Raw genomic sequence first — 27,527 nt, 5'->3', positions numbered from 1 at the left:
ACAGTCCCTATCTTGTACGTAACCCGGGGACTGCCTGTATTCCTTGATATATGCAACCCTTGCTTCCACCAGTCCTAGACGGGATTTTTAGAGGACCGAGTGACTATATTTTCAGCATTTCTCTGGCATAGCAGTTGTAGACCAAGACTCAGGATTTCAATATCTCGTTGTGCCTCCCGGTTTCTTCTCTGTCCTTGTGATGAATTACCTCAGAATCCTTTTTCTTTGTCCAGTGAACAGCTGCTGGTCTGCATTTGGCCATGAAACATGGCTCTATAGCTGCTTTGTTCTGTGTCTTTATGCTATATAATACTCATTAATTTGTTGTAGCAATAATAAATTTAGGTGTAAATGGCTGGAAAAGCAATTAACAGGAGGCTGTGAGATAAAGTAGAGTGTCTGCTCAATCTTGTTCCCTCTTCCATGTTATTCTCACATGAAACTACTGTTCATGCTCCATTCTTTTCTGTGCATAAGAAACACCAATTTAGCACATGCAGAGCCTGATTCGGATCATGCTGTTTTTCACCATCGACTTGAACTGAAGCACTTAACAATTTCAACTGGTGCAGAGTAGCTCATAACCCTGCTCTCATTCCAAATTGTTGTAGGTTGCACTAATTATTTGTTTTGGACCAATGTGCATCCAGTGTGTCATTTTTAGCACCACTAACATCACTATTATGTCATGCATGTTTCTGTTCTTTCTAAAATTGTCATTCCATTGTTCTCTTGCAGCACCATGCACTCCTAACCCTGTAACTGTGTGTTCCTGGTCTGACTGGATTGATGTGAGTTACCCAGATTTTACCACAAACCCTGGTGATTATGAAACCTATGAAAACATAAGAAAATGGAACGCCTCAGCAATATGTGACCAGCCAATTGATATAGAATGCAGAGCTGAGAGATATCCTGACTTATCAATTGAAGAATTAGGACAAATAGTGAAATGCGATGTTTCCACTGGGCTTGTCTGTAACAATAAAGACCAAATGCCAGGAACCTTAATGCCAGTATCTAAGTGTCTCAATTATGAGATCCGCGTTAACTGCTGCTCAGTCATATGTGAACCTACTACTACAACAATGACAGCTTCTACCACTACCACAGAAACGACCACATCAAAGACAACAACACCTACCACCACGTCCACAACGACAGAAACAACTACCCCATCAACAACACCTACCACCAGCACTATGACCACCACCGAAACACCCACTCCATCGACAACAACACCTACCACCACCACCAAAGAAACATCCACTCCATCGACAACAACACTCACCACCACCACCACCGAAACACCCACTCCATCGACGACAACACCTACCACCACCACCAAAGAAACACCCACTCCATCGACAACAACACTCACCACCACCACCACCGAAACACCCATTCCATCGACAACAACAACTACCACCACCTCCACCCCCAAAGTGACATCTACTCCCCCACCTGGATGTGTGATACCTGGTAATATTACCATTCCAGTAAGTAGATTTTTCATTTTTATCATGTCTATGAAAGCAGACCATTTTGTTCTAGCATATGTGCAGTTTGAAGGATATTTTAATTAATTCATTAGCACAGTGATCCTCTAATATTTTGGGTATATAAAGATTTTTCCATCTAACTCATATTAATTTGGCTATTGATCAGATGGGTAGCCGTGTTAGTCTGTATTTGTAAAGACAATGAGGAATCCTGTGCAAGACTAACAAATTTATTTGGGCATAAACTTTCCTGGATTATTTTGTCTCACTGTGATGAGGCCTCTGAAGCCAAGGACAGAAAGGGGCGCTCAAATCAAACATGCGTGGGTAGTACCTCTTAAAATGCTCTGAAGAGCTGCATTTGCTTCTAGCCACAGCAGATTGGAATCACTGCACTAAGGACTTTTATTCAAGTGCACACAGCTTTTACAGGCATGGCATAGTCACTGCACCATTACTTTTCCCTTGTGAAATGTGACATCAAAATAAATTGGGATGCCTCTATTGGCTGACTGATGATACTGTTTCCAAAAGGTCTATTAGTACTCAATACCTCCGATGCAGCTGCCGTTTTACACTGTGCCCCAGTGAAGGGACAAAAAGCTGGTGACTGGCCCTGTGCTTATAATAAATCCATATCAATGCAGAAATCTCATTTTAGAAACCTTGATGGCCATGTGGTGCTTTATTCTCACTTTCAAAAATGTGTTTGGAATAAAGATGTTGTCAATATAAAGCTATGTAAAATCTCCAGAACTCCAGTTTTTCCCCTTAGTAGTCTGATGGCTTTATTCCGAGTCTCACTTTCTTTTCTTCTTCTGTCTTAAATCCAGCCAGGTGAGAGCTACTGGCCATGTAACTGCACGGAGGCAATATGCAAGGACAACGATACATGGGTGCTGAATACGATCATATGCGAAGATGTCCCTAAGCCTAATTGTAGCAATGGGCTCACTCCCGTGAGGGTGAAGGATGAATGCTGTTGGCACTGGGAGTGTGACTGTAAGTGTATTGTTTGAAGGGTATTTTTATCTCTGAGGGACCAATAATAGTTATAAGAACTGCAATGTTTGTAGTGGGGACAGATGTTGTGCAAGATCAACTCCTCATATCTCTAGCAATGAAATTCAGTCTCAACCGTAGGACCACTTGCTAGATTAGTCATAGGTTCCCTACCTAGCTCCATCCCAACACCAGCTTTTTACATTTTGTGAAGAAGCCTACTCTTCACTCTCTCATTTTAGCTTTTATTCTAAAGTGTACCGGTAGTTCGGAATAGGAACCCTAGTCCGAACTACCTAGTTCAAGCCCCGTGTAGCCGCGCTACACAGGGTACGAACAAGCGGGGATTTAAAAATGGCGGCTCCCCGCTTATGCAAATGAAGCCCGGGAAATTCAAATCCCGGGCTTCATTTGCAAGTGCGGTATGCCTACATTACCCCGCTAGTTTGAACTAGCGGGGTAGTGTAGACATACCCTATGTGAGAGCCTTTGACATACCTTAAGGGTAACAATGAAAAACGCATTAGTATGTTGCTCTTCAAAATTGTTTGGTTCTGGCCCCTTTTTTCCCTGAATGATGCCATCTGTACAGACCTGATTCTTCCACTTAGCTACTCAGGTTGACTGGTAGCTCAGTACACAAGTAATCCCATTGCAGTCGTTCATAGCAAGGGGCTGCATAGCAAGAGTAGAGTGATGGAAGGTGACCCTACATGATAACATTAAAAATGGGCCTACGCTGCTAAATTTGGATTCTGAGCCAGCTGCTTGAAACAATCTTGAGCTCTTTGATCCAGAAGCTTGGCTGGAGCTCTCTCAAGCACACAGGCCTACTAGAGAGATTCATGGCACTTACTGGGTTTCAAGTTGGTAGGAAATAGCACAAGCACAGCCTTGTTCAGAGAATTTTTGGTATTTCTGTTTGTCCTGCCTGAAACTGGAAGTTCCCAGAAATGGAACCTGTAAACTTAGAAACAAATAGTTCTGATTCTTTAAATATGGAAAATGTTCCAACTGAGATTTTAGATTAATTCTCTTTACTTATTTGTTGTTCACTGCATGCAGGTTCTCTCATTTCTATTTGATGCCCATTCAAGTAGGATGAATTGGTCTTCCACTTACTAACACCCTTATTCATGCTCTAACTCTGCAGCTAAACTAACTCTCAATCTCTTGGCAGGCTACTGCACTGGCTGGGGAGACCCACATTATGTGACCTTTGATGGACAGTACTATAATTACCAAGGGAACTGCACACATGTCCTGGTAGAAGAAATTCACAAAAAGATTGACAATTTTGGGGTCTACATTGACAACTATCACTGTGATGCACGGGAAACAGTGTCCTGTCCACACACGCTCATTGTGAAATACGAGACCCAGGAAGTGCACGTAAAGACTCTGAAAATGTTTCCTTTCATAATACAGGTATTGGAAAGTGACTAATAAACCTACATGTATTTGCTCAGATTGATATTGATGTGCAGCTGTACCTGCCCTCGGTTAATCAGATTCAAACCTGTATAAGCTAATGGCATTCAGACCTGATCACATTGAACACCATGTTAGGAAAATAGAATAATTGCTCTGTGGGTTGCTTTAATGGAGTTTTATAGAAACACTTCTTCTTCTGCTTATTTTTAAGGATTTTAATGTGGATAACACCCTAAAGGAATAATAATAATAATACTAATAATAATAATAAATGCCAAGTGGTATCCAATGAGTAAGAAGCATCCGATTGTCCTTGGAAAGCAGGATTGAGGGAGGGCAATAAATCATATTAGGGTTTGAACAAGAAATTACATTTGAATTAGAGATGGGAATCAGAGTGGTAGACCAAAATATTTTTAAAATACATTCGTATCTGGCAAATGGCTTTGCTGATAGTATTCACACTTCATGATGGGTGAAAATGCTTCCTTTTTATATACTTCAAAAGCCGTCATCAGTTTAGTCCCATTTCCAAGGATTGGGATGTGGTATGTTTTATAACCTGTCTTCTTCAAAATATGTTGGAAGTACAGGATGAATCTCTCTAGTCCTGCAACAGCTATGATCCAGCATGATTTTAATTAGCCAGATATCTACTTATCATGGGTGTGGCCAAACTTCCCATAAAGTTTGTTGACAGCCACCAGTCCTGGCTCTCAGTGTTCTGTGCTGCTATTTAGCTCTAATTTACCCCTAAATACCAATAAACAGTGTGGGTGCGTCTACACTGGGCCACTTATTCCGGAAAATCAGCCGCTTTTCCGGAATAAGCCGCGAGCTGTCTACACTGGCCCTTGAATTTCCGGAAAAGCAACGATGCTGTACTGTACAAAATCAGCCGCTATTCCGGAAACCGTACGATGCTCCCGCTCGGGCATAAGTCCATTTTCCGGAAAAGCTTTTCCGGAAAAGGGCCAGTGTAGACAGCTTTTCCGGAAAAGCGCTTCGTTATGACGATAACTCCGGGGCCAATGTAGACGCGCTTTTCCGGAAAACCTGAAAACAGATTAGTATTCCGTTTTAAGCATTTCCGGAAAATCATGCCAGTGTAGACGTAGCCTGGAAGTGTTGGTAATGCTGCTAGACAATATAGACCTAATGTGGATTGGCAAATTCTCTGGTTCGGCACCTGAGGATGCTGGACTAATGAGGTTAAATCTGTGCTTACTTTTAGAATTCTTCATCTTATTTTTCATCATCAGGTCTTTGCTGGATTTTGGACTATTAAGGTGGGCAATTGTAGAAGTGTCACTACATGTAGAATGTTGCAAGACAACAACAGTCTGGTTAAATTCCCCATTGGCTCCTGAGACAGAGCAAAACTTATCAGTACTAGATGAGCATAAGGGGAATGTACTAGGCCAGCAGTTCTCACACTTATTTGATTGGGCCCAGCTTTTTTGTATAGACAGTCATTTATGTGCCCTCCCACCAAGTACATACACGGCCACCCAGGCAGCGCTACACCAGCACAGGGTGGCAGTGATATGCGTCAATATCACTTTTCACCTCACTGCAGAAATAAGGGAGGCAACGTGACAAATGACTGTTATTATTTTTCTGTGCTCTAGCTTTGGCGGCGCTATGGCTGCCATTCCAGGGCTGAGCATTCGAGCCCCCCTTCCTCCCTGTCAGAGATGAGGGGGGAGCCTGAGCATGGCTTGCCTCCCAGGGATGGTGGGAGATGGTGGGACTCCAGCTGTCCCATTTATCCCTGCCTCCTGGGTGTGCATGCCCCTTCTGCTCAAGCTCCAGCCTTCTGTGGTTGACGGCCCAAGGTCGTTAAACTAACCAAAGACTCCCTCACAGCTCATCCCTCTCTTGTCATATTCTTACGCCTCTCTTGGGTGGCCCACCCCTTCATGTGGGAACTGCTGCACTCTGCCTACCACATGTTGTAAATAATAAGATTTTTTTCCTCCCCCTATTTCATTCCATTTCATTTTTTGCATGACTGTAGATCAAAGGATTCCCTTTCTTTGGAGCAACCAGCTCTGCCATTGCATGATCTAAGTGGGCAGACAGCCAATGAGAAGCCAGATAGTTATCGGGGCTGGGTTGCCATGGCATTAGAGGCTGAAGGAAATGGCCTAAGTGGGATCCACAGCTAGGGAAAGGGGCGGCGAGGAGAGTCGCCCTAGTCAGATTTCAGCAGTGTTACTGAGCATTCTCTGCAAATGGCAAGCAGCAAGCCAATTGCCCTCACTCTACTCCCCTCCCCTGTAGGCAGGCAGCAGTCACTCCCCCTCCCCATGCACCTGCCTGCAGCAGCTCCCTCAGGGTTGAGAGGGAGGGGAGAAGCACAGGCAGTCTGGGACATTGCCCATGGGACGTCAAGGCCTCCCAGCTGGTCTTAGGAGATGGGGGCAGCACTCTGGTGCCAGACCCACTGAAGACTAGGGAACCCTTGCACACCCTGACAAGTTGTGGCATAGTGGGGCTGAAGAGGGGTTAGAGCTGGGGGGAAAGGATTGCCTTGGCAGCTGGCAGCAGGTCGACCCATAGAGGCTCAGAGTCAGAGTATGGCACACCTTGTCCTGAGGCCCATATTCTGAACATGTATCCCCAGGTGGAGGTAGCCCTTTGCTGGGCCTTAGAGAGGGAGTTCAACATTCCTGTCACATGCAAAGAAACATACAACACATCAGAAATAGATAGCAAGGAAGTTTAGAGTCATAAGCACATTACTTTCCTTTACATTGCATTTCCCATGCAAGTTAATGATCAATAGATTATTTTAATGAACATAATGTAAAGGTATGTTTCTTCTCCTTTTTCTTTGCACATTAGGTGAAGGTAAATGGTCAGGAAGTCGCTACCCCTTACGAAAAATATGGCATGAAAGTATTTAAGTCAGGAGTAAATTACGTAGTGGAAATTGAGCGAATTGGGGTAAAGGTAAGCTACAATCGCTTGTCTTTCTCGGTTAGATTGGCGTACAAATTGTTTGGCAATAACACCCAAGGACAGTGTGGTAAGGATCTATTTTTCTACCTTCAGACCGAAATATAAAAGTTAAATGAAAATTCTGGCAGTAAGAGAGACTTGTTGCTGATTCATTGTGATGGATGTAAATATGATTATGTGACGGGGAAAACTGAGGTGTGAATCCTTCTTCTTCTTGTCAATTTTAGGAACTTGTAACAACAACAAAACAGATGACTGTATGCTACCTAATGGAAAGTTCCCAGGTAGCTGTGAAACCATGGCGGATCATTGGGTGGTTCATGACCCCAAAAAGCCACAGTGCACTCCATCCGTAATTCCGACACCGGGCCCTCCTCCTGTCCCAGATACCTGCAAACCATCTGCTCTCTGTGAGCTCTTTAACGGAAGGTAAATACACCAGCAGTGGTACAGACCTATAATTTTGGAATTCCGTGGCAATCTGAAATGCAGGTTTGCTGTTGCTTCATCATTTCTTGCAGCTGCTTCTGCTCCCTCCCTATCTTCTGTTCTTTCTAACTTCCCTCTTATTCTGCTTTCATCTTTGCAACTTCCTCACTGCCATTCAGGCTTCTTACTGATTCTTTGGCACTCTCATACACTTTTGGGCTTCCTTGGCCTTCTCCAGCCCTTTCCACTTGGCTCTTCTACTGTGCTGTCTCAGCAGCCGATATGGATCCCCTGACAAGCCAAAGGGAGCTCGTGCTTAAGTTTCACAATGTGGCTTCAAAGACGGGACATTTCAAACCAAGTTTTATTGACAACTCTAATTCATGGTGACACTAGATTCCTCCAGCCACTAGGGGGATGCAGTATTTTGGAGCGAGAGATAGTATAAAGATTAAGGTCTCAGTGTATTGGAAGGTTGTACTCCAGTGAAATGCTGCTCTGTCATGGATGAGTCCTTTTCAGTGGTCCCAGTACAACCCCATGCTAAAATATGCCATCCAGCACCTTGAACTAAGCACAGTAACTAATTACATATTTCTGCTTCTAGTGTGTTTGAAAAGTGCCATAGACTTGTCGACTACCATAACTACTATCGTGCCTGCATTTATGACAGCTGTTTTATTCCAAACTCCCAACTCGAGTGTGCTAGTTTGCAAATTTACGCTACCATCTGTGCTGACCAGGGTGTCTGTGTTGACTGGAGAGGCTATACCGATGGCATCTGCGGTAAGTAGAGACATTTTTCTGTCATTTCACTTAAATAATTTGTCTGCTTCAATTCCCCTGTGTTAATGTGTTATTTGGTTTCCCCAAGTCCATAATGACTGTAATAAACTTCAAAAGCTGTGCTGAAATAATTTTGCTGCCTAGATTTCAAAGGGGAGAAAATAGATAATCCTGTAAAAACGTATATTATGTTTCTTGTGCCCAAAAAGCTCTAAATCCATTTGTGGAAATCCCTGAGAATACACAACAGGGGTGCCTACATATTTAATGGGAAACAAACTTGGTTTTGCTGGTGCTTTGGTTTTGCTTTGAAAATTTGGCTCTAAGAAACCCTAACCATCCAAAGTGTTTGTATTCAAAAAGCAAATCCTGCCCTTAAGTTGGCACAGCAAAATGGCATGTTGCTTTGCATATGTTGTTTTATGTAAAATCGCTGATGACCTGCAGATCCTGCGATACCTTTCATAAATGGCTTTTTCCCTTAAGTCTGAGTTTCTTAGAATTTAAGGTTCTCAGTCAGATCTTCATTCTTACTGAATGACTCTGACATTTTAAAATCTATTTGTTTCCAATGTGATTTTGAAGATTGGCAAAAGTATAAACGTTTTGGGTTGCTTCTGATGGTCTTGCTGAAATATTTTTCTCTATATCTCTTCATTCAAGCTCTTAAATGCCCATCACATAGAGTATACAAAGCCTGTGGTCCTATTGAAGAGGTGACCTGCAAGTCAAGGTAAATAGCAACTTTCCTGCCAGTCATGTCCAATGCATCTAGCCATGGATAGATACTCCACAGAGAAAAGAGGAACTTCTACATTTAACAATCTTGGTCTGTGTCTAGACTGGCATGATTTTGCGCAAAAGCGCATGCTTTGCGTAAAATCTTGCCGCCTGTCTACACTGGCCACTTGTATTTGCGCAAGAACACTGACTTTTTAATGTACAAAATCAGTGATTCTTGCGCAAATACTCCAACGCTCCCGCTCAGGGATAAGCACTCTTGTGCAAGTATTCTTGCTCAAGAGGGCCAATGTAGACAGCCATGTTTATTTCTTGTGCAAGGAAACCCGATGGCTAAAATGGCCATCGGAGCTTTCTTGCGCAAGAGAGCGTCCATACTGGGCACGGATGCTTTTGCACAAAAGCAAATCTTTTGTGCAAAGGCACATGCCAGTGTGGACGCTCTCTTGCGCAAATACTTTGAATGGAAAAACTTTTCTGTTAAAAGTATTTGCGCAAATTCTTGCCAATCTAGACGCAGCCTTGATGTAAAATAGAAATCTGAAAAATCTGCAAAACAGCCTCTAACCTGGTTATCATTGTATCTGCCCTGGGATCTTGTTACTGCACATCCCATACAGCTGAATCAAATATTGTATAGTGAAATAAACTAAGATTAGAATCAAAATAATTTACAATCTGTAAACTTTACATATGCACATTTTTCCCTGATCTTTTTTGGGTTCAATATATTTGGTCCACCTTCCACTGTGTGTCTGTAATTAATTATAAATGCTGATAGTTTGTTTGCTTTGTTTGTTTGTTTTCTATAGCCAAGTTGCAGTTAACCACACCAATCACATGGAAGGTTGCTTCTGTCCTGATGGAACAATGCCTTATGGTGGAGGTGTGGATGTCTGTGTAAAAACCTGCGGTAGGTTGTGTTACCATATTTAAATGCAGGTAGGAAGGACAGACAGGGAAAAAAAGGAGGAGGGGTTGCCTTGTATATTAAAAATGTACACACTTGGACTGAAGTGGAGATGAACGTAGGAGATAGCTGTGTAGAGAGTCTCTGGGTTAAGCTAAAAGGGGTAAAAAACGAGGGTGATATCATGCTAGGAGTCTACTACAGGCCACCTAGCCAGGTGGAAGAGGTGGATGAGGCCTTTTTTAAACAATTAACAAAACTATCCAAAGCCCAAGATTTGGTGGTGATGGGGGACTTCAACTATCCAGACATATGTTGGGAAACTAACACAGAGGGGCACAGGCTATCCAATAAGTTTCTGGACTGCATTGGAGACAACTTTCTGTTTCAGAAGGTTGAAAAAGCTACCAGAGGAGAAGCTGTTCTGGATTTGGTTTTAACAAATAGGGAGGAACTAGTTGAGAACTTGAAAGTGGAAGACAGTATAGAGGACAGTGATCATGAAATAATAGAGTTCATGCTCTTAAGGAAAGGTAGAAGGGAGACCAGCACAATTGAGGTAATGGATTTCAGGAAGGCAGATTTTGATAAGCTCAGAACTTGTAGGTAAGGTCCCATGGGAAGCAAGACTGAAGGGAAAAACAACTGAGGAGAGTTGGAAGTATTTCAAAGGGACGTTGTTAAGGGCCCAAAAGCAAACAATTCCGCTGTGTAGAAAATATGGCAAAAGACTAGCTTGGCTTAACAAGGTTGCAACTTCTTTGGAGGATAGGGACATAATTCAAAATGACCTTAGCAAGTTAGAGAAATGGTCAGAGGTAAACAGGATGAGGTTTAATAAAGAGAAATGCAAAGTGCTTCACTTAGGAAGGAACAATCAGTTCCATACATACAGGATGGGAAGCGACTGTCTAGGAAGGAGCATGGCGGAAAGGGATCTAGGGGTCATAGTGGACCACAAGTTGAATATGAGTCAACAGTGTGATGCTGTTGCAAAAAAAGCAAATATGATTCTAGGTTGTATCAACAGATGTGTTGTAAGCAAAACTCGTGAAGTCATTCTGCCGCTCTACTCTGCACTAGTTAGGCCTCAGCTGGAGTACTGCGTCCAGTTCTGGGCGCCACATTGCAAGAAAGATGTGGAGAAATTGGAAAGGGTACAGAGAAGAGCGACAAGAATGATTAAAGGTTTAGAGAACATGACCTATGAAGCCAGGCTTCATGAACTGGGCTTGTTTAGTTTGGAAAAAAGAAGATTAAGGGGGGACATGATAGCGGTTTTCAAATATCTAAAAGGGTGTCACAAGGAGGAAGGAGAAAATTTGTTCCTCTTGGTTACTGAGGACAGGACAAGGAGTAATGGGCTTAAAGTGCAGCAGGGGAGGTTTAGATTGGACATTAGGAAAAAATTCCTAACTGTCAGGGTGATCAAATATTGGAATAAATTGCCAAGGGAGGTGGTGGAATCTCCCTCTCTGGAGATATTTAAGAACAGGTTAGATAGACATCTGTCAGGGATGGTGTAGACGGAGCTTGGTCCTGCCTTGAGGGCGGGGGGCTTGACTCAATGACCTCTTGAGGTCCCTTCCAGTCCTATTATTCTATGATTCTATGATTCTATGATTCTAGGTGTATTTCCTTTTTGTTGTGACCAGGTCATGAATACAATATAATTCTGAAGCTGGTTATCTGCCATGATATCAATTATAAGGAGATTTATTTTTTCTCTATTTACAGGATGTGTCGGACCAGATAATGAACCTAGAGAGGTATGTTACACATTTCCCTTTTTTGGGGAGGAAAGGGAGTTACATATTTTGTGTCTCCTCCCAACTAGCTCTGTTTTGTATAGACTCCCAGGTTTTCATCCATACACATATTTAGTAGATGAGTGGAATTTTGAAAACCCTTGATTTTATATTTATTGTGGTTTGACTTACACATTAGTGGCAAAACTTGCTGTTAGATAGTTCTTGATAATCAGTCTCCGGACTACAAAATAGTTAATTTATAATTCCACTCTGTTCCCTCCTAACACATACACACGTATCCATGCTTACACTTAACAGATTTATGTTGTTTTTATTAGTTGTTGTTCTATTCAGTCAGTCGCTTTCTTCTCTTTTATTAATGACAGTTTGGGGAACGTTTTGAGTTTGATTGTAAGAACTGCATTTCCCTGGAGGGTGGAAGTGGCATTAAATGTGAGCCCCTCATATGTGAAGAAAAAGAAGATAAAACAAGCTGCAAGAATGAAGGCTTTTACGAGGTAACTGAAGTCAATCCTGACAACATCTGCTGCAACAGAACTTTCTGCAGTAAGTTCCCTTTTGCTTCATTTACAGCACACCAATGCCCCGCCCACATTCTTTTGCAATAACAGTTGCATTATTCATTTGTGCTAACTTAATTGAGAATATTTGGTGAGCCCCAGGACTGCTAAATGCCTAGACTGAGCCCTGCTAAGTGGCATATTGCTCTCCGTAGCAGTTATTTTACATTTCTCTTGGCTTTTTCACTTTGCAGGATGCGATGTGGCCCTTTGCACAACCATTCCTCCTAAATGTAAACTGGGTTATCAACTTGAATCGAGCATTCCAAATGGCATGTGCTGTCCTGTGTATAAATGCGGTAAGTCGTTTTTAAACATATAACAGTATTGCATTTCCCGCGAGCGTTAAGGCTGGTAGTATATGCTTCTCTTTAGGAGGAGGAAACAAAACCAAGCTTAGATTCTAGGTTGCAACCATGCTTCGTCCCAGGAAGCAGTTGAGAAAATGGTGTAAGGTGGATGAGGTATCACTCATCCTTGTCACATTAAATATTTCTGGTTATATGCCTATGCAAGAATAATGGGATTTTTGACCAGAACTTCAGTCCTCTTACAAACTTTAGGGTATGTCTAGACTACATGGCTCCATTGACGGAACCATGTAGATGAGTTTACTAGACAGAGCAAAATGAAGCGATGATTTAAATAATCGCCGCTTCATTTACATCAAAATGGCCGCCGCGCTGTGCCGACGATCAGCTGATGGGCACAGCGGGGCAGTCTAGATGCACCGTGGTCGACAAGGGAAGCCTTTGTCGACTGCTCCGGTATGCCTTGTGAAACCGAAGCGGCCGACAAACCAGAAAGGCAGATGAACCAACCATTTCCAGTAAACATAGCAGGAACCAGTTTGTAATTGCCCAGTGAGCAACCTGAGATGTAAAATCTGGACTATTGATATTCAAACCAGATAGCCTTCCTTTTTTATAAGTGCAAATTGTACATTGCAATGTTTGTGTCCATGTATGGCACAATTGACATTGCAAAAATTGAATCTGGGTTACCCTTTTGAACATTGGTGTTGTGCTTAGAAGAAATTTGCATGATTGGGATTATAAAATCTGGCAAGTTCCTTGCATGTATAACCACACTGCTTCTGCTTCGTTTCACAGCCCCCAAGAAGGTTTGTGTGCATGACAATGCGGAGTACTTGGTAAGTTTCAAGTTCTTCATTCAAAGGACTTTTAGATGAAACATTTGTGTCAAGAGCACCCTTTTACTGATGTATTTTGAGGAAGTTTGCATTTGGTACAATACACCTTTAAAGCACCCCCCCACACACACACACACACACAAATTGTCATCAGGGATGAATGTGTTACACTGAGCTAAACACTTTTCAGAGAAAGTCTCTCATGAGTATTTGAAGCACTGGTTCTAATCAGCCAGACTGTGGATGTAAAGATTTGATTTTACTATTCAATGTGCATACCCCTAGAAAGTCAGTGTACCTTTCACACTAGCACTTTGCTTCTCTATGTTAAGGCCTTGCTGTCACAAATGGAAAGAAATGAGCAAGGGCCACATTTCAACCCCCCATAATTCTGCTGGCTCTGTTTTATTTATTTAATACATGCAAGTACTAAGTTATTCCATTCAGATGCATAAGATGAACATTTGTCCTCTAAGAATCCGTGTTGTGTTTCCTTAGAAGTTGTTTGTTTATGGAGAGGGGAGAAGTATTGGATATTAGAAATATGTCTCCAGGCACATCATGCCCTGCTAATACCAGAACTCTGTTTTTTTTTAAATCCAGCCTGGTTTCCCAGTCCTTGGTGATAAGTGCGAGACTTGCTTGTGCACTGAGAATGTGAACAGTACTGGTCAGAATATCGTCACATGTCATCACATTCCTTGCGATACAAGATGCCCACAAGTAAGTCATGAAAATCTCTTCGTCCCGTTTCCTTGCAAAGTAGCTGTGAGTGAGAGAGGGGTATTCGAAGCAAAGGAGAGGAAGGCAGGAGATCCTAGGTTCTAATTCCAGCTCTGATGCTGAATCTTCTTGGGCAATCCATTTTCTTCATTTTCAGGATGGTGATAATAATGCTTATGAGCATCATAGTCACAGTGTGAGGATTAACTAATGATGTAAAAAAATACTTTGTAGATAAAGTAATGTCTGAGCATGGTGAAGCTAATATAATGCCTTTGTTGTCTCCATTTATTGTCTGCTTTCATTATCCCTTTTCTCTTCACCTGATGATCTCCATCTATTACAAAAAGCAACAGATTTAGATTATCCTTAAAACCATTAAAACCTTAAAATCATTAAAAACAGTGCTTCAATTTAGCTGGGTTTTTACAGACATCCTTAATCTGGTCCTTACATTATTACATTTGCATGTGTTTCTCAAGGACACTTTTGACCTAGAGCTTTGTTTTTAATTCCTAGGGATATGAACTTAAAGATATGAAAGGAGAATGTTGTCCAAAATCTGTGCAGACCAAATGTATTGTCAAAAAGAGTGACGGCATTTCCCTCGTCTTAAGTGTAAGTATGCTGCAGTTCTTAGGAGTCTACCAACCTTGTAGCATTCCTATTGTGTGGGAGAAAAGACATGGAAGTTAGCGGTGGAGGGCAGGGAAGAATCAGAGCTTACGTTCGAATGTGCATTGGCAAGTCCAGTTACTCATTTAAAAGAAAGTTATGTGAATTTCTCTGATCTGGGTTCTGAAAGATGGGGTTGGAGAGCTTATGAGATCAGATTTTCTCACAAGGTTTTTTTTGGTATCTGAAAACTATGAGAAGAGTCTTTCTTGCAGTTTTCTGACCAAGAAGTAGAAAGGTGACAGAAGAGCTTGAATATGATTCGACTGTGTTGCTCGTTTTGAGTAAAGGGCTCTTCTTATTTAGTATCCCAAATCAGAATCTCACCCTGTTATTTTTCCTTGACTTGGGATCTATTGGTTCCACACAGGGATTTTTCTTTCCCAATGGAAATTCCAAAGATCCCCTTCACCCATGGGGCCCCATAATATAGTCACTAGCCAAGACAGATATTTGTCTAGTATATTCATGCTGAGAAATGAGGAGTGTCTATAAAGAAGATAGGAAGATTTCTGTCTGAACCTATTCTGAATGTTTCTGCGTATGCGGCATTTCCTTTTTGTATACAGCCTGGGCAAATGCAAACTGATCCAACGAACAACTGCACGGTGTATAGCTGTGTGCTGATCAAAGGTCAGTTCATCTCCTTCACCTCAGAGATTACCTGCCCAGCGTTCAGTGAGGAGAACTGTAAACCTGTAAGTACATTTGGGACATTCACCCTCTTCCTGTTTGACAATGCATTTTAGTTTGATCCAGCCCTCTTATAAACAAAAGACTCTACTTTGATTGATTCTTTCTAAACTGAGATTCTCTGGTCTGGCACATCTGTGGTCAGGAATGGATGTTGCAGGACCAAAGAGTCCCAATGGAGGGTGAGTAGCAGGGAGCCCAGTGAGGCTGGCAGCTCAGTGAGCTGCCAGTGGGGATGCCAGCACATTGCAATGGAGTGCACAGAGCCATGGCAGTAACAGCTGCCCAGTGCAGTGGGGCCAGTAGCCAGTGGAGAGCCAGCTGGAAGGCCAGCAGTCTGGGTCAGAGCTGAAGGGGCCAGTGGCAAAGTGGCCAGAGATGACCTCCTCTGGTCCAGCAATATCCTTCATCTAGGACTGGTCAGGTGCTGAGGGTTCCGGACCAGGGAGGTCCAACCTGTGTTGGACAGAGGAGCAGCTTTAACTGTTATTACTGGAGCTCAAATTCAGTTGGTGCTGTCTGCAGTGGAGCACTAGCACATATCTTCAAACCTGTGAGGTGTGCTCTGATGTGCCTCATGGGGAACTTCAGAGCTCCACCTGGGGAGGACATGGAAGGGTTCTGGGAAATAGTATATAGGAATGTAAGCCCTGGTTATTCTATTTTTTTTTTGTTTGCACTAATTTCTTGAAACATTCTTCCATCAAACTAAAGGAACATATGGTGCATATACTATTTACTTATTGATGGGTCCTGAGATTTATAGTAAGCAATTAGTGTCCCATAGCTTAAAAACTGACCAATAGTGAACTACGATGTTCTAACACACCGTAATCTGCAGGATCATCTTTGTATGAGGCAGCATATTTTCATGAGTGTCCTGTGGACACAATAGTTTCAATAAATAATTTGATATACAACATACTTATTTTCTACTGAAAGAATGAGAAAATACTGTGGTTATGTCAGATAAAAAAGCGTGGAATTCCATGGAAAACAGTAATTTGGAAGTGACAACCTTTGTATGCCACAAGCCTTTCCTTCAAAGAATTACATAGTGCAAGAGAATCCATTGTGAATTTACAGATCTTAAGGTCAAAAAAGAATTATCATGGTCATCTATTGTCACCACTTGTATAATACAGGCCATACAATTACAACCAGTAATTCATGCTATAGAACAAATTATTTTCCTCGATTGTGCATGTAAATAATAAAATTTCAAAATATAGACAATATATTTTTTCTGATTTGTTTTCAGGGCACTATTACACTGTTGCCGAATGGTTGCTGTAAAACATGTGAGTACCGTTACCCAGTGTTCATATATTAACTAAAAATGAAATGCATTTTTTTAAAAAGGAACTGATTTTTTCCTCTCTAAAAGTTATTGCTAAACTACATTAATTTAATCAGATGGAAGTATACTCCTACTAGTTGTTCTGTGGAGCACATAAAGCATGCCCAGAAGAAAGTTAGACACTGGGGCCATGTTATACTTACAGCGCTGGTGATAGATCTTCTGGCATTTGATTAAGAGGGTCTAGGTAAAACATGCTAAATCAAACACAGAGTGGTTCCTGGCAGATCTAGTGTAGACATGACTTGACTGAGTATATGGCCACACAGCACAGTTTGGTGTTATTAATCAATCAACATAGCTGCAGAGGGGGCTTTTCAGCAGAAGTGCCTTTTGGGAAAGAAAAGGCAGGTGGATGAAAGGGCCTAACTCACTGGGATTGGAAGACATGGAGATAATGTAGCTCACCTACTGTATTTTTATGTCTGTGTTTTTCTTTTCAGTTTTCCTTCTGATTTGTTGAGTTCAGTGCCTAAAGCAGTGAAGTATATAAATAAAAATAATAGTTTTATTTTTGGCCTGGAGATGAAACTTTGCCTTACAAGCTGCTATGTTAAAAGTCCTTTCAGCAGCTTATCTAAAACATCTCTAACTGGCTACTATGTGTGGCTTGGCAAAACCCTTTAGTCCTGATTTAGCACTAGTAACATTGATAGCACCTAATAGTTTTGATTTAATAATAATAGAATCATAGAATCATAGAAAAATAGGACTGGAAGGGACCTCAAGAGGTCATTGAGTCAAGCCCCCCGTCCTCAAGGCAGGACCAAGTTCCGTCTACACCATCCCTGACAGATGTCTATCTAACCTGTTCTTAAATATCTCCAGAGAGGGAGATTCCACCACCTCCCTTGGCAATTTATTCCAATATTTGATCACCCTGACAGTTAGGAATTTTTTCCTAATGTCCAATCTAAACCTCCCCTGCTGCACTTTAAGCCCATTACTCCTTGTCCTGTCCTCAGAAACCAAGAGGAAGAAGTTTTCTCCTTCCTCCTTGTGACACCCTTTTAGATATTTGAAAACCGCTATCATGTCCCCCCTTAATCTTCTTTTTTCCAAACTAAACAAGCCCAGTTCATGAAGCCTGGCTTCATAGGTCATGTTCTCTAAACCTTTAATCATTCTTGTCGTTCTTCTCTGTACCCTTTCCAATTTCTCCACATCTTTCTTGAAATGTGGCGCCCAGAACTGGACACAGTACTCCAGCTGAGGCCTAACTAGTGCAGAGTAGAGCGGCAGAATGACTTCACGAGTTTTGCTTACAACACATCTGTTGATACAACCTAGAATCATATTTGCTTTTTTTGCAACAGCATCACACTGTTGACTCATATTCAACTTGTGGTCCACTATGACCCCTAGATCCCTTTCCGCCATGCTCCTTCCTAGACAGTCGCTTCCCATCCTGTATGTATGGAACTGATTGTTCCTTCCTAAGTGGAGCACTTTGCATTTCTCTTTATTAAACCTCATCCTGTTTACCTCTGACCATTTCTCTAACTTGCTAAGGTCATTTTGAATTATGTCCCTATCCTCCAAAGAAGTTGCAACCCCACCCAGTTTGGTATCATCTGCAAACTTAATAAGCATACTCTCTATCCCAATATCTACATGATTGATGAAGATATTGAACAGTACAGGTCCCAAAACAGACCCTTGAGGAACTCCACTTGTTATCCCTTTCCAGCAGGACTTAGAACCGTTAACAACAACTCTCTGACTACGGTTATCCAGCCAATTATGCACCCACCTTATCGTGGCCCTATCTAAGTTATATTTGCCTAGTTTATCAATAAGAATATCACGCGAGACCGTATCAAATGCCTTACTAAAGTCTAGGTATATGACATCCACCGCTTCTCCCTTATCCACAAGGCTCGTTATTCTATCAAAGAAAGCTATCAGATTAGTTTGGCATGACTTGTTCTTCACAAACCCATGCTGGCTATTCCCTATCACTTTATTACCTTCCAAGTGTTTGCATATGATTTCCTTAATTACCTGCTCCATTATCTTCTCTGGGACAGACGTTAAACTGACCGGTCTGTAGTTTCCTGGGTTGTTCTTATTCCCCTTTTTATAGATGGGCACAATATTTGCCCTTTTCCAGTCTTCTGGAATCTCCCCTGTCTGCCATGATTTTTCAAAGATCATAGCTAAAGGCTCAGATACCTCCTCTATCAGCTCCTTGAGTATCCTGGGATGCATTTCATCAGGACCTGGTGACTTGCTGACATCTAACTTTCCTAAGTGATTTTTAACTTGTTCTTTGTGTATCCTATCTTCTAAACTTACCCTCTCTCTGCTTGTATTCACTACGTTAGGCACACCTCCAGACTTCTCGGTGAAGACCGAAACAAAGAAGTCATTAAGCATCTCTGCCATTTCCAAGTTTCCTGTTACTGCTTCTGCCTCCTCACTAAGCAGTGGGCCTACACTGTCCTTGGTCTTCCTCTTGCTTTTAATGTATTTATAAAAGGTCTTCTTGTTTCCCTTTATGCCTGTAGCTAGTTTGATCTCATTTTGTGCCTTTGCCTTTCTAATCTTGCCCCTGCATTCCCGTGTTGCTTGCCTGTATTCATCCTTTGTTATTTGTCCTAGTTTCCATTTTTATACGACTCCTTTTTTATTTTGAGATCATGCAAGATCTCCTTGTTAAGCCAAGCTGGTCTTTTGCCATATTTTCTATCCTTCCTCCACAGCGGAATTGTTTGCTTTTGGGCCCTTAACAACGACCCTTTGAAATACTTCCAACTCTCCTCAGTTGTTTTTCCCTTCAGTCTTGCTTCCCATGGGACCTTACCTACAAGTTCTGAGCTTATCAAAATCTGCCTTCCTGAAATCCATTACCTCAATTGTGCTGGTCTCCCTTCTACCTTTCCTTAAGAGCATGAACTCTATTATTTCATGATCACTGTCCCCTATACTGTCTTCCACTTTCAAGTTCTCAACTAGTTCCTCCCTATTTGTTAAAACCAAATCCAGAACAGCTTCTCCTCTGGTAGCTTTTTCAACCTTCTGAAACAGAAAGTTGTCTCCAATGCAGTCCAGAAACTTATTGGATAGCCTGTGCCCCTCTGTGTTAGTTTCCCAACATATGTCTGGATAGTTGAAGTCCCCCATCACCACCAAATCTTGGGCTTTGGATAGTTTTGTTAATTGTTTAAAAAAGGCCTCATCCACCTCTTCCACCTGACTGGGTGGCCTGTAGTAGACTCCTAGCATGATATCACCCTCGTTTTTTACCCCTTTTAGCTTAACCCAGAGACTCTCTACACAGCTATCTCCTACGTTCATCTCCACTTCAGTCCAAGTGTGTACATTTTTAATATACAAGGCAACCCCTCCTCCCTTTTTTCCCTGTCTGTCCTTCCTGAGCAAGCCGTACCCTTCCATACCAACATTCCAATCGTGCGTCCCATCCCACCAGGTTTCTGTAATACCAATGATATCATAGTTGTATTTATTGGTTAGCAATTCCAGTTCTTCCTGCTTATTACCCATACTTCTTGCATTTGTATATAGGCATCTAAGATACTGATTTGATCTTGCCTCCCTGTTGTGCGCTGACCCTCCTTTCTCCTTGCCATTATAGGCCGTAGTCCCCCCCATTTCCAACCCATCTCCCAGTCCCGCACATTCAGCACTTACCTGTGGGCTTTGCTCACCTGTCCCCGTCGAACCTAGTTTAAAGCCCTCCTCACAAGGTTAGCCAGTCTGTGTCCAAACAAGGCCTTCCCGCTCCTGGAAAGGTGAACTCCATCTCCGCCAAGCAGTCCTTCCTGGAAGAGCACCCCGTGATCAAGGAAGCCGAATCCCTCCTGGCGACACCATCTTCGCAGCCAGGCATTCACCTCCAGGATGCACCTCTCTCTGCCTGGGCCCCTACCTTTGACAGGAAGGATCGAAGAGAATACCACCTGCGCGCCAAACTCCTTCACCCGTACTCCCAAAGCCCTGTAGTCACACTTGATCCGCTCAGTGTCACACCTGGCAGTATCATTTGTGCCCACGTGGATGAGTAGCATGGGGTAGTAGTCAGAGGGCCGGATAATCCTCGACAATGTCTCCATAACATCTCGGATACGGGCCCCGGCAGACAGCATACCTCTCGAGATGAACTGTCAGGGCGACAGATGGGTGCCTCCGTTCCCCTCAGAAGAGAGTCTCCAACCACCACTACCCTACGTTTCTTCCTCGCAGTGGTGGCAGGAGACGGCTCAACCTTGGTGGTGTAAGGCCTGGTCTCCTCCACTGTGGGGGGTGACTCCTTGTCTCCTGCAGAAAGTAAAGTGTAACGGTTATGTAACAACACAGTGGGAGGGTTAGGAGCAGGGGTGGAACACTGCCTGCTGCTGGAAGTAACCAGCTGCCAGTGCTCACCCTGCATCACCGCCTCCTTCATAAGTGGCTGGTCAACAGTCCCACATCCTAGGACAGTGACCTCAGTGGACTCCACAGGAATACTGTCCAGGAATTCCTCATGGCCTCAAATGCACCTCAGCCTGGCCACCTCCTCCTGTAGCTCTCCCACCTGCTGCCTGAGAGATTCCACCAGCAGGCACCTTTCACAACGGTTGTCTCCCCCAGCCTGGAGATCACTCAGTGGGAATTGCAAGCCACAAATACTGCAACACCACACCAGGACCTGGGTTGAGGCATCCATGATCAGGTTCTCTGTCTGGATACAGGCACAGGTGGAGGAGACAGGAGAAGTACTGGCGCAAGCGCTTCTGGTCTTCATCACCATCAGTCACTCCCTCTGCTCAACTCCCTCTTCAACTCCCCTGTCTGCAGTCCCCTGTCAGCTTCGCTCCCCTGGTCACACTGCTCTGGCTTTTTAAAGCCTGCTTGCCTAGGTCAGGCCTGCTCCCTTCTGAGTCACACAGGGGAAGGCTGAGCCTGAGGCTAATCAGAGGCAATCAAGGGAACAATGGCAGGCTCTCAGTCCCATCTGCCACAGAAGCTGAAACTGAAACTGCTAGCACTCACCTGGAATCAGACTCTCAATTCACACTTCAAACTGTAAAATTCAAACAGTCAGGCACAGGCACACACTCACACCACAGCTTGTACTCTCACCGGGTAGCCTCTTCGGCAGTGGGGTCACTTTGCTCTCCCTCTTCAACTCCCCTGTCTGCAGTCCCCTGTCCGCTTCGCTCCCCTGGTCGCACTGCTCTGGCTTTTTAAAGCCTGCTTGCCTAGGTCAGCCTTTGCTTTTCCCTGCACGGGCCCCCAAACACTCTCACACAATTTGATTTTCTCTACACCTGAGTAATACAAGATAAATGAGCCATTTTCTTTCTTCCTCATTTGTTTCATTTCCTCTATCATTCAGCGGCTCCAATAAGAGACATGTTCGGGAGATGGTTTGTTCTCCAGACTAACATTGAAAGGCAAGCGTTAAAATGCTTGACCTTTCTGACAACTTTTCTGTTTGAACTGCAGTTATTTCAGTATTTTAGTGACAGATGGCAGAACAAGGAGCAATGGTCTCAAGTTGTGGTGAGAGAGGTCTAGGTTGGATATTAGGAAAAACTATTTCACTAGGGGTATGTCTACACTACCCCACTAGTTCGAACTAGCGGGGTAATGTATGCATACCGAACGTGCTAATGAAGCCCGGGATTTGAATTTCCCGGGCTTCATTAGCGTAAAGCCGGCTCCGCCATTTTTAAAAGCCGGCTTGTTCGAACCCCGTGCCACGCGGCTACACGCGGCACGGGCTAGATAGTTCGAACTACATAGTTGTTCCGAACTATCTGTACACCTCATTCCACGAGGTGTACAGATAGTTCAAAACAACTACGTAGTTCGATCTATCTAGCCCGTGCCGCGTGTAGCCGCGCGGCACGGGGTTCGAACAAGCCGGCTTTTAAAAATGGCGGAGCCGGCTTTACGCTAATGAAGCCCGGGAAATTCAAATCCCGGGCTTCATTAGCACGTTCGGTATGCATACATTACCCCGCTAGTTTGAACTAGCGGGGTAGTGTAGACATACCCTAGGAGGGTAGTGAAGCACTGGAATGGGTTATCTGGGGAGATAGTGGAGTCTCCATCCCTAGAGGTGTTTAAGTCTCGGCTTGACAAAGCCCTGGCTGGGTTGATTTAGTTGTGATTGGGCCTGCCTAGAGCAGGGGGCTGGACTTGATGACCTTCTGAGGTCTCTTCTAGCTCTATGGTTCTATGATTCTATGATTCACATCCTGTGATGAAGCAACATGATGCTTTTGCAGTCATCTGATTGACGGGCATTATCTCTTTTTTTCCTCATAGGCATACCTCAGGACACTCCATTGCCATGTTCTGTCACCAGAAACCTGGAATATATCATCCACAATGGCTGCCGCTCTGTGGAGAAGGTCGTTCTGACTCACTGTGAAGGATCATGTGGAACTCTCTCAATGTAAGTAAAGTGAATCAGTCAAGGAGATACTGAATTTAATTGACATATAGACTGCTTCCATGAAAGGGGCAATACATAGCCAGGCTGAAGAGTCAGTAGCTGAAGAGCTAGAACTGGTCAACTCCAAGTCTCACAAGCACTGACGTTTGTAACTGGTTTGGGGATACTGGCCAAAGGGCTAATTCACGTTCGTAATGAAGTCCATAGAAAAAGGACAAGTGACTCTGCATTTTGCTTCCAAAGAGCTGTGTAGATTCCTTCTTGCCTACACTGTGAGAGCCGGATCACTTGCCATTTGCGTTAGAGCAGCACTGAGTCAATTCCTGATGTAGGCAATACGTTAACAATAGCCACATCGGAACATCATGAGCAGAGATGCTACTTTCCAAAGATGAATGTATAAAGGACTGGAGGGAAAAACGAGAGACTCTTTTATAAGAGGGAGACACTTGTGTGGTAAAGAAGTGAAAAAATGTGTGCTAAAGGGCTTTTCATAATTGTGGAGATAATGAAGTTAGTATTGCTCTGAAATGAGAGAACTTTGAAGAAACCAGCGGTTAAGAGTATAACCCTGATTTCCCACTGAAATGATCTTTGGCAGTCTACCACTGAAAACAATTACCTGGAGGAAAGCCCATTCCTTATGGGGATTATTTATTTGAATTGCTGCAGTACGACTGGCCCCAAACAGGTTCCTGTGATGAAAAGCGGGCCCCAATCAGTGTTCCCATCTGATTTTCTGTAACTGGAAAGCAACCAGAGTACATGGTTTGGGGCAGAAATTTCCAAAGCACCTAAGGGAATTGGGCGCTCAGCTCCCAGTGACTTCCAATGGGAATAGGGTGCCTAATTCACTTAGGCCCCTCTCAAATTCCAGACCTTGATGACTTGTTTTTTAAAAACAGCAGGCTACATTATACTTGAACCTGGTACCTAGCATACTGCCAGCTCAGCTGAGGGAGCAGCTCCTCTAATTCATACCACTGGAGAAGCCTTTTAAACCTATTATTTCCAGTTTCTTACAGCAGCTTATCCCCTCAAATAGCATCGTGCCTCATTTCACTTTCTTTCCACCTCTACTTACACCATAAGTAAAGGGTGGGAGGGATAGCTCAGTGGTTTGAGCATTGGCCTGCTAAACCCAGGGATATGAGCTCAATCCTTGAGGAAGCATCAAGGGCAAAAATCTGTCGGGGGTGGTGCTCACTTCTCCTGTGAAGGCAGGGGACTGGACTCAATGACCTTTCAAGGTTCCTTCTATTTCAAGGAGGTAGGCATCTCCATTCATTTATTTTATAGCATAGTGTGACAGTGGTTTTTTCCGTGCTCTCAAACAGATACTCAGCTGAGGCCAGCTCCATGCAGCGAAAATGTTCCTGCTGCAGGGAGACAGAGACCGTCAAGAAGCAAGTTCTACTGAGATGCCCCGATGGGAAAACTAAAACATACAAATATCTACATGTGGACAACTGTAAATGTTTCGACACTGAGTGCACCGTACCAGGCTCCTCAGAAGAGGCCAAAAGCAGCGAACGCTCAAAGGAAAATGTAGAACAGGGTGCCATCGAACGAGTCAAGCGGGCCATTCAGAGAATAATGCAGTGAAGGGCAGAAAAGTAACGACACACAGGAAAAAAAAAAGACAAGGAGGCTTTATGCACCAATCTCATCTTAATTCAATGCTTTGCCTTTTCCCATTTCTTCCTTTGCCTCACATTCTCTGATTATTTTTAACTGAACTCTATTTTTTTGTGTACAAAAGAGAAACTATTACACCAAGTCTCTTTTGTTTGGTCTTAAATTAGTTTCTTTTGCTTTCAATGATTAAAGTCATATTTCAAAAGTGAAAACTCCTTGTCTTTATTCATCTGCACACTTGAGCCTTCTGCCCTTGAAAGGGAAGGAAGATTGCTCTCGAGCGTAAGCAGTAAAGTGCCAGCTTTTCTAAGTCAACTGGATACCTATTTTTGGCTCTCTAAGTGCTCAAATCTATCGAGATCTAGATTCTGGGTCTCAAAAGGTTACAAAGGGTAACTCTTCTGTACCACCATTATATCTGCTGCAACAAAACAATGGAAAGATCAGGTTTAATTTACTAGAAAGATTTGGGTAGAGCCCTGCAGAGATACAACATTTGTATCCGTATCCACATCTGCATCCACAAAACGGAGCTGCAGATATCTTCATTGAGGGTATGGCTACACTACAGCACTAATTTGAACTAACTTAGTTCGAATTACTTAATTCGAACTAAGCTAATTTGAATTAGCGCATCTAGACTTAAAAACTAGTTCGAATTAGCACTTTGCTAATTCGAACTAGCATGTCCACATTGAGTGGACCCTGAACCAAAGTTAAGGCTGGCCGGAAGCAGTGCCAGCAGGGCATCAGGTTATGACTTAGAATGTGGAGCTGCTGTCTCAGGCTAGCCTAGGGCTGTGCTTAAAGGGACCCAAACCCCACCCTGGACAGAAAGTTCTCAGGGTTCCCCGCTTGCTTGTCTACCTGGATGAGGGACAGCAAAGCAGTCCTGTCTTGGAGTGCCCTGAGTGCCCACACTCGGCACATCACAGCATTCAGCCATCAGCCCGGCTGCACTTGCCGCAGGCTGCCATCCGGGGGGGGTCAATCGAGGTGCTGTCAGTTTCCAGGAGACCCTGCAGGAGAGCTTCCACCCTGAGGAGCCCGCAGAGCCACCCCAGTCCTCCCCATTGGGAGCTCGTACCCCATTCCTCCCTCACCTCCTTCCACTTACCCCTCCCTAGCCCCCCTTCCTGATGTAAAAAATAAGGGACATGTGTGTTCAAAAATAGAAACTCTGTTTATTTAACAAAACTGGGGGGGGATTAACCTCTGGGGAGAGTGGGAAAAGGAGGTGGGAGAAGGGAAGAGAGAGGGTTGGAGAGGGGATTGGGAAACCTGGAAGGAGTGAGCGGGAAGGGGGAAACCAGGGGAAGGAGGAGGAGGAGAAGTATAAAACTATGGTATGCCTACATCTTCAGTACTGTGTACAGTTGTGATCTCCTCACCCCAGAAAAGCTATTTTGGCCTTGGAAAGGTTCCAAAAAGGGCAACGAAAATGATCAGGGGTTTGGAACAGGTGCCATATGAAGAGAGGCTAAAGAGACTGGGACTTTTCAGCTTAGAAAAGAGGAGACTGAGGGGGGATATGATAGAGGTCTATAAAAGCATGAGTGGTGTGGAGAGGGTGCATAAAGAAAAGTTCTTCATTAATTCCCATAATAAAAGGACTAGAGGACACCAAAGGAAAGGAATGGGTAGCAGGCTTCAAACTAATAACAGAAAGTTCTACTTCACAAAGCAAATAGTCATCCTGTGGAACTCAATGCTGCAGGAGGCTGTGAAGGCTACAACTAGAACAGAGTTTAAAGAGAAGTTAGATAAAGTCATGGAGGTTGGGTACATGGAGTGCTATTAGCCAGGGGGTAGAAATGGTGTCTCTGGCCTCTGTTTGTGGAAGTCTGGAGATGGATGGCACGAGACAAATGGTTTGGTTATTGTCTTCGGTCCATCCCCTCCAAGGTACCTGGTGTGGGCCGCTGTCGGCAGACAGGCTACTGGGCTAGATGGACCTTTGGTCTGACCCAGTACGGCCGTTCTTATGTTTTTACATTCTAAGCTCAGGCTCAGGGTCGGGGGTCTCACTGGACCACCTTTATTTTCATGAAAACCTGCTCCTGGGTGGCCAGGCTGGCAGCTATCCTGCCCTAGACAGCCGCTTTCCTGTGCCTAGTGCAGAGGTCGTGGACGTTGGAAGCTTCCCCCCAAACCTCGATGAGGTCCACGATCTCCGCACTAGACCAGGTGGGCGCCCACCTCTTGCAGCCCCGGGCAGGCTCCTGGGAGCCGCCAGCCTGGTCCTGGGAAGAGCCAGAGGGCTGGGTTGCAGCGAATGGCTGGCTTGTGCCGTGCCACGTGCAGGGTCTGCTGGCTGGGTGCTGGCAGGCTTGCACCTGGCACGGGTACCGTAGCCAGATTGTGCCCCTTTAAGGGCTCCAGGGCCGGGAGGGGGGCAGACAAGTTTCCCTGGTTCTGCCCAGAGTGGCCACCAGGGCAACCTGGGAAGGTCTAGCCTCCCACTAGTTCAAATTAAGTGGTTACACAGCCCTTAAGTCGAACTACTTAATTCAATCTAGGCGTTAGTCCTCATAGAATGAGGTTTACCTAGTTCGAATTAAGCGCTCTGCTAGTTCTATTTAAGCCTAGTTCGAACTACCTAGTTCGTGCCCCGTGTAGCCGCGCTGCACGGGGTTCGAACTAGCGGGGTTTTAAAAATGGCAGCTCCCCGCTTATGCAAATGAAGCCCGGGAAATTCAAATCCCGGGCTTCATTTGCAAGTGCGGTATGCCTACATTACCCTCCTAGTTCGAACTAGTGGGGTAGTGTAGAC

At 43.8% G+C, this 27,527-nt stretch overlaps 1 protein-coding gene across 1 annotated transcript in view; it reads left to right on the top strand.

Annotated features, from left to right (window-relative positions):
• Positions 1–24,899, top strand: part of MUC5AC (mucin 5AC, oligomeric mucus/gel-forming) — a 114,743-nt gene extending 89,844 nt beyond the window's left edge. Inside the window, exons 52-69 of the mRNA XM_089778831.1 lie at positions 739–1,499; positions 2,336–2,504; positions 3,685–3,932; positions 6,789–6,972; positions 7,133–7,334; positions 7,942–8,120; positions 8,784–8,853; positions 9,674–9,774; positions 11,509–11,540; positions 11,909–12,089; positions 12,298–12,402; positions 13,216–13,256; positions 13,860–13,979; positions 14,499–14,597; positions 15,224–15,352; positions 16,609–16,648; positions 22,987–23,116; positions 24,454–24,899. Of these exons, the coding sequence (XP_089634957.1) occupies positions 739–1,499; positions 2,336–2,504; positions 3,685–3,932; positions 6,789–6,972; positions 7,133–7,334; positions 7,942–8,120; positions 8,784–8,853; positions 9,674–9,774; positions 11,509–11,540; positions 11,909–12,089; positions 12,298–12,402; positions 13,216–13,256; positions 13,860–13,979; positions 14,499–14,597; positions 15,224–15,352; positions 16,609–16,648; positions 22,987–23,116; positions 24,454–24,721 (3,059 nt within the window). The 3' untranslated portion in view covers positions 24,722–24,899. The remainder of the gene's footprint in view (positions 1–738; positions 1,500–2,335; positions 2,505–3,684; positions 3,933–6,788; positions 6,973–7,132; positions 7,335–7,941; positions 8,121–8,783; positions 8,854–9,673; positions 9,775–11,508; positions 11,541–11,908; positions 12,090–12,297; positions 12,403–13,215; positions 13,257–13,859; positions 13,980–14,498; positions 14,598–15,223; positions 15,353–16,608; positions 16,649–22,986; positions 23,117–24,453) is intronic.
• Positions 24,900–27,527: the final 2,628 nt, after the last annotated feature.

The sequence above is a fragment of the Pelodiscus sinensis genome, chromosome 5 (genome assembly GCF_052426305.1).
Source record: "Pelodiscus sinensis isolate ZL-2025 chromosome 5, ASM5242630v1, whole genome shotgun sequence".
Classification (NCBI taxonomy): domain Eukaryota; kingdom Metazoa; phylum Chordata; order Testudines; family Trionychidae; genus Pelodiscus; species Pelodiscus sinensis.
This window is presented reverse-complemented; position numbering and strand designations above follow the sequence as displayed.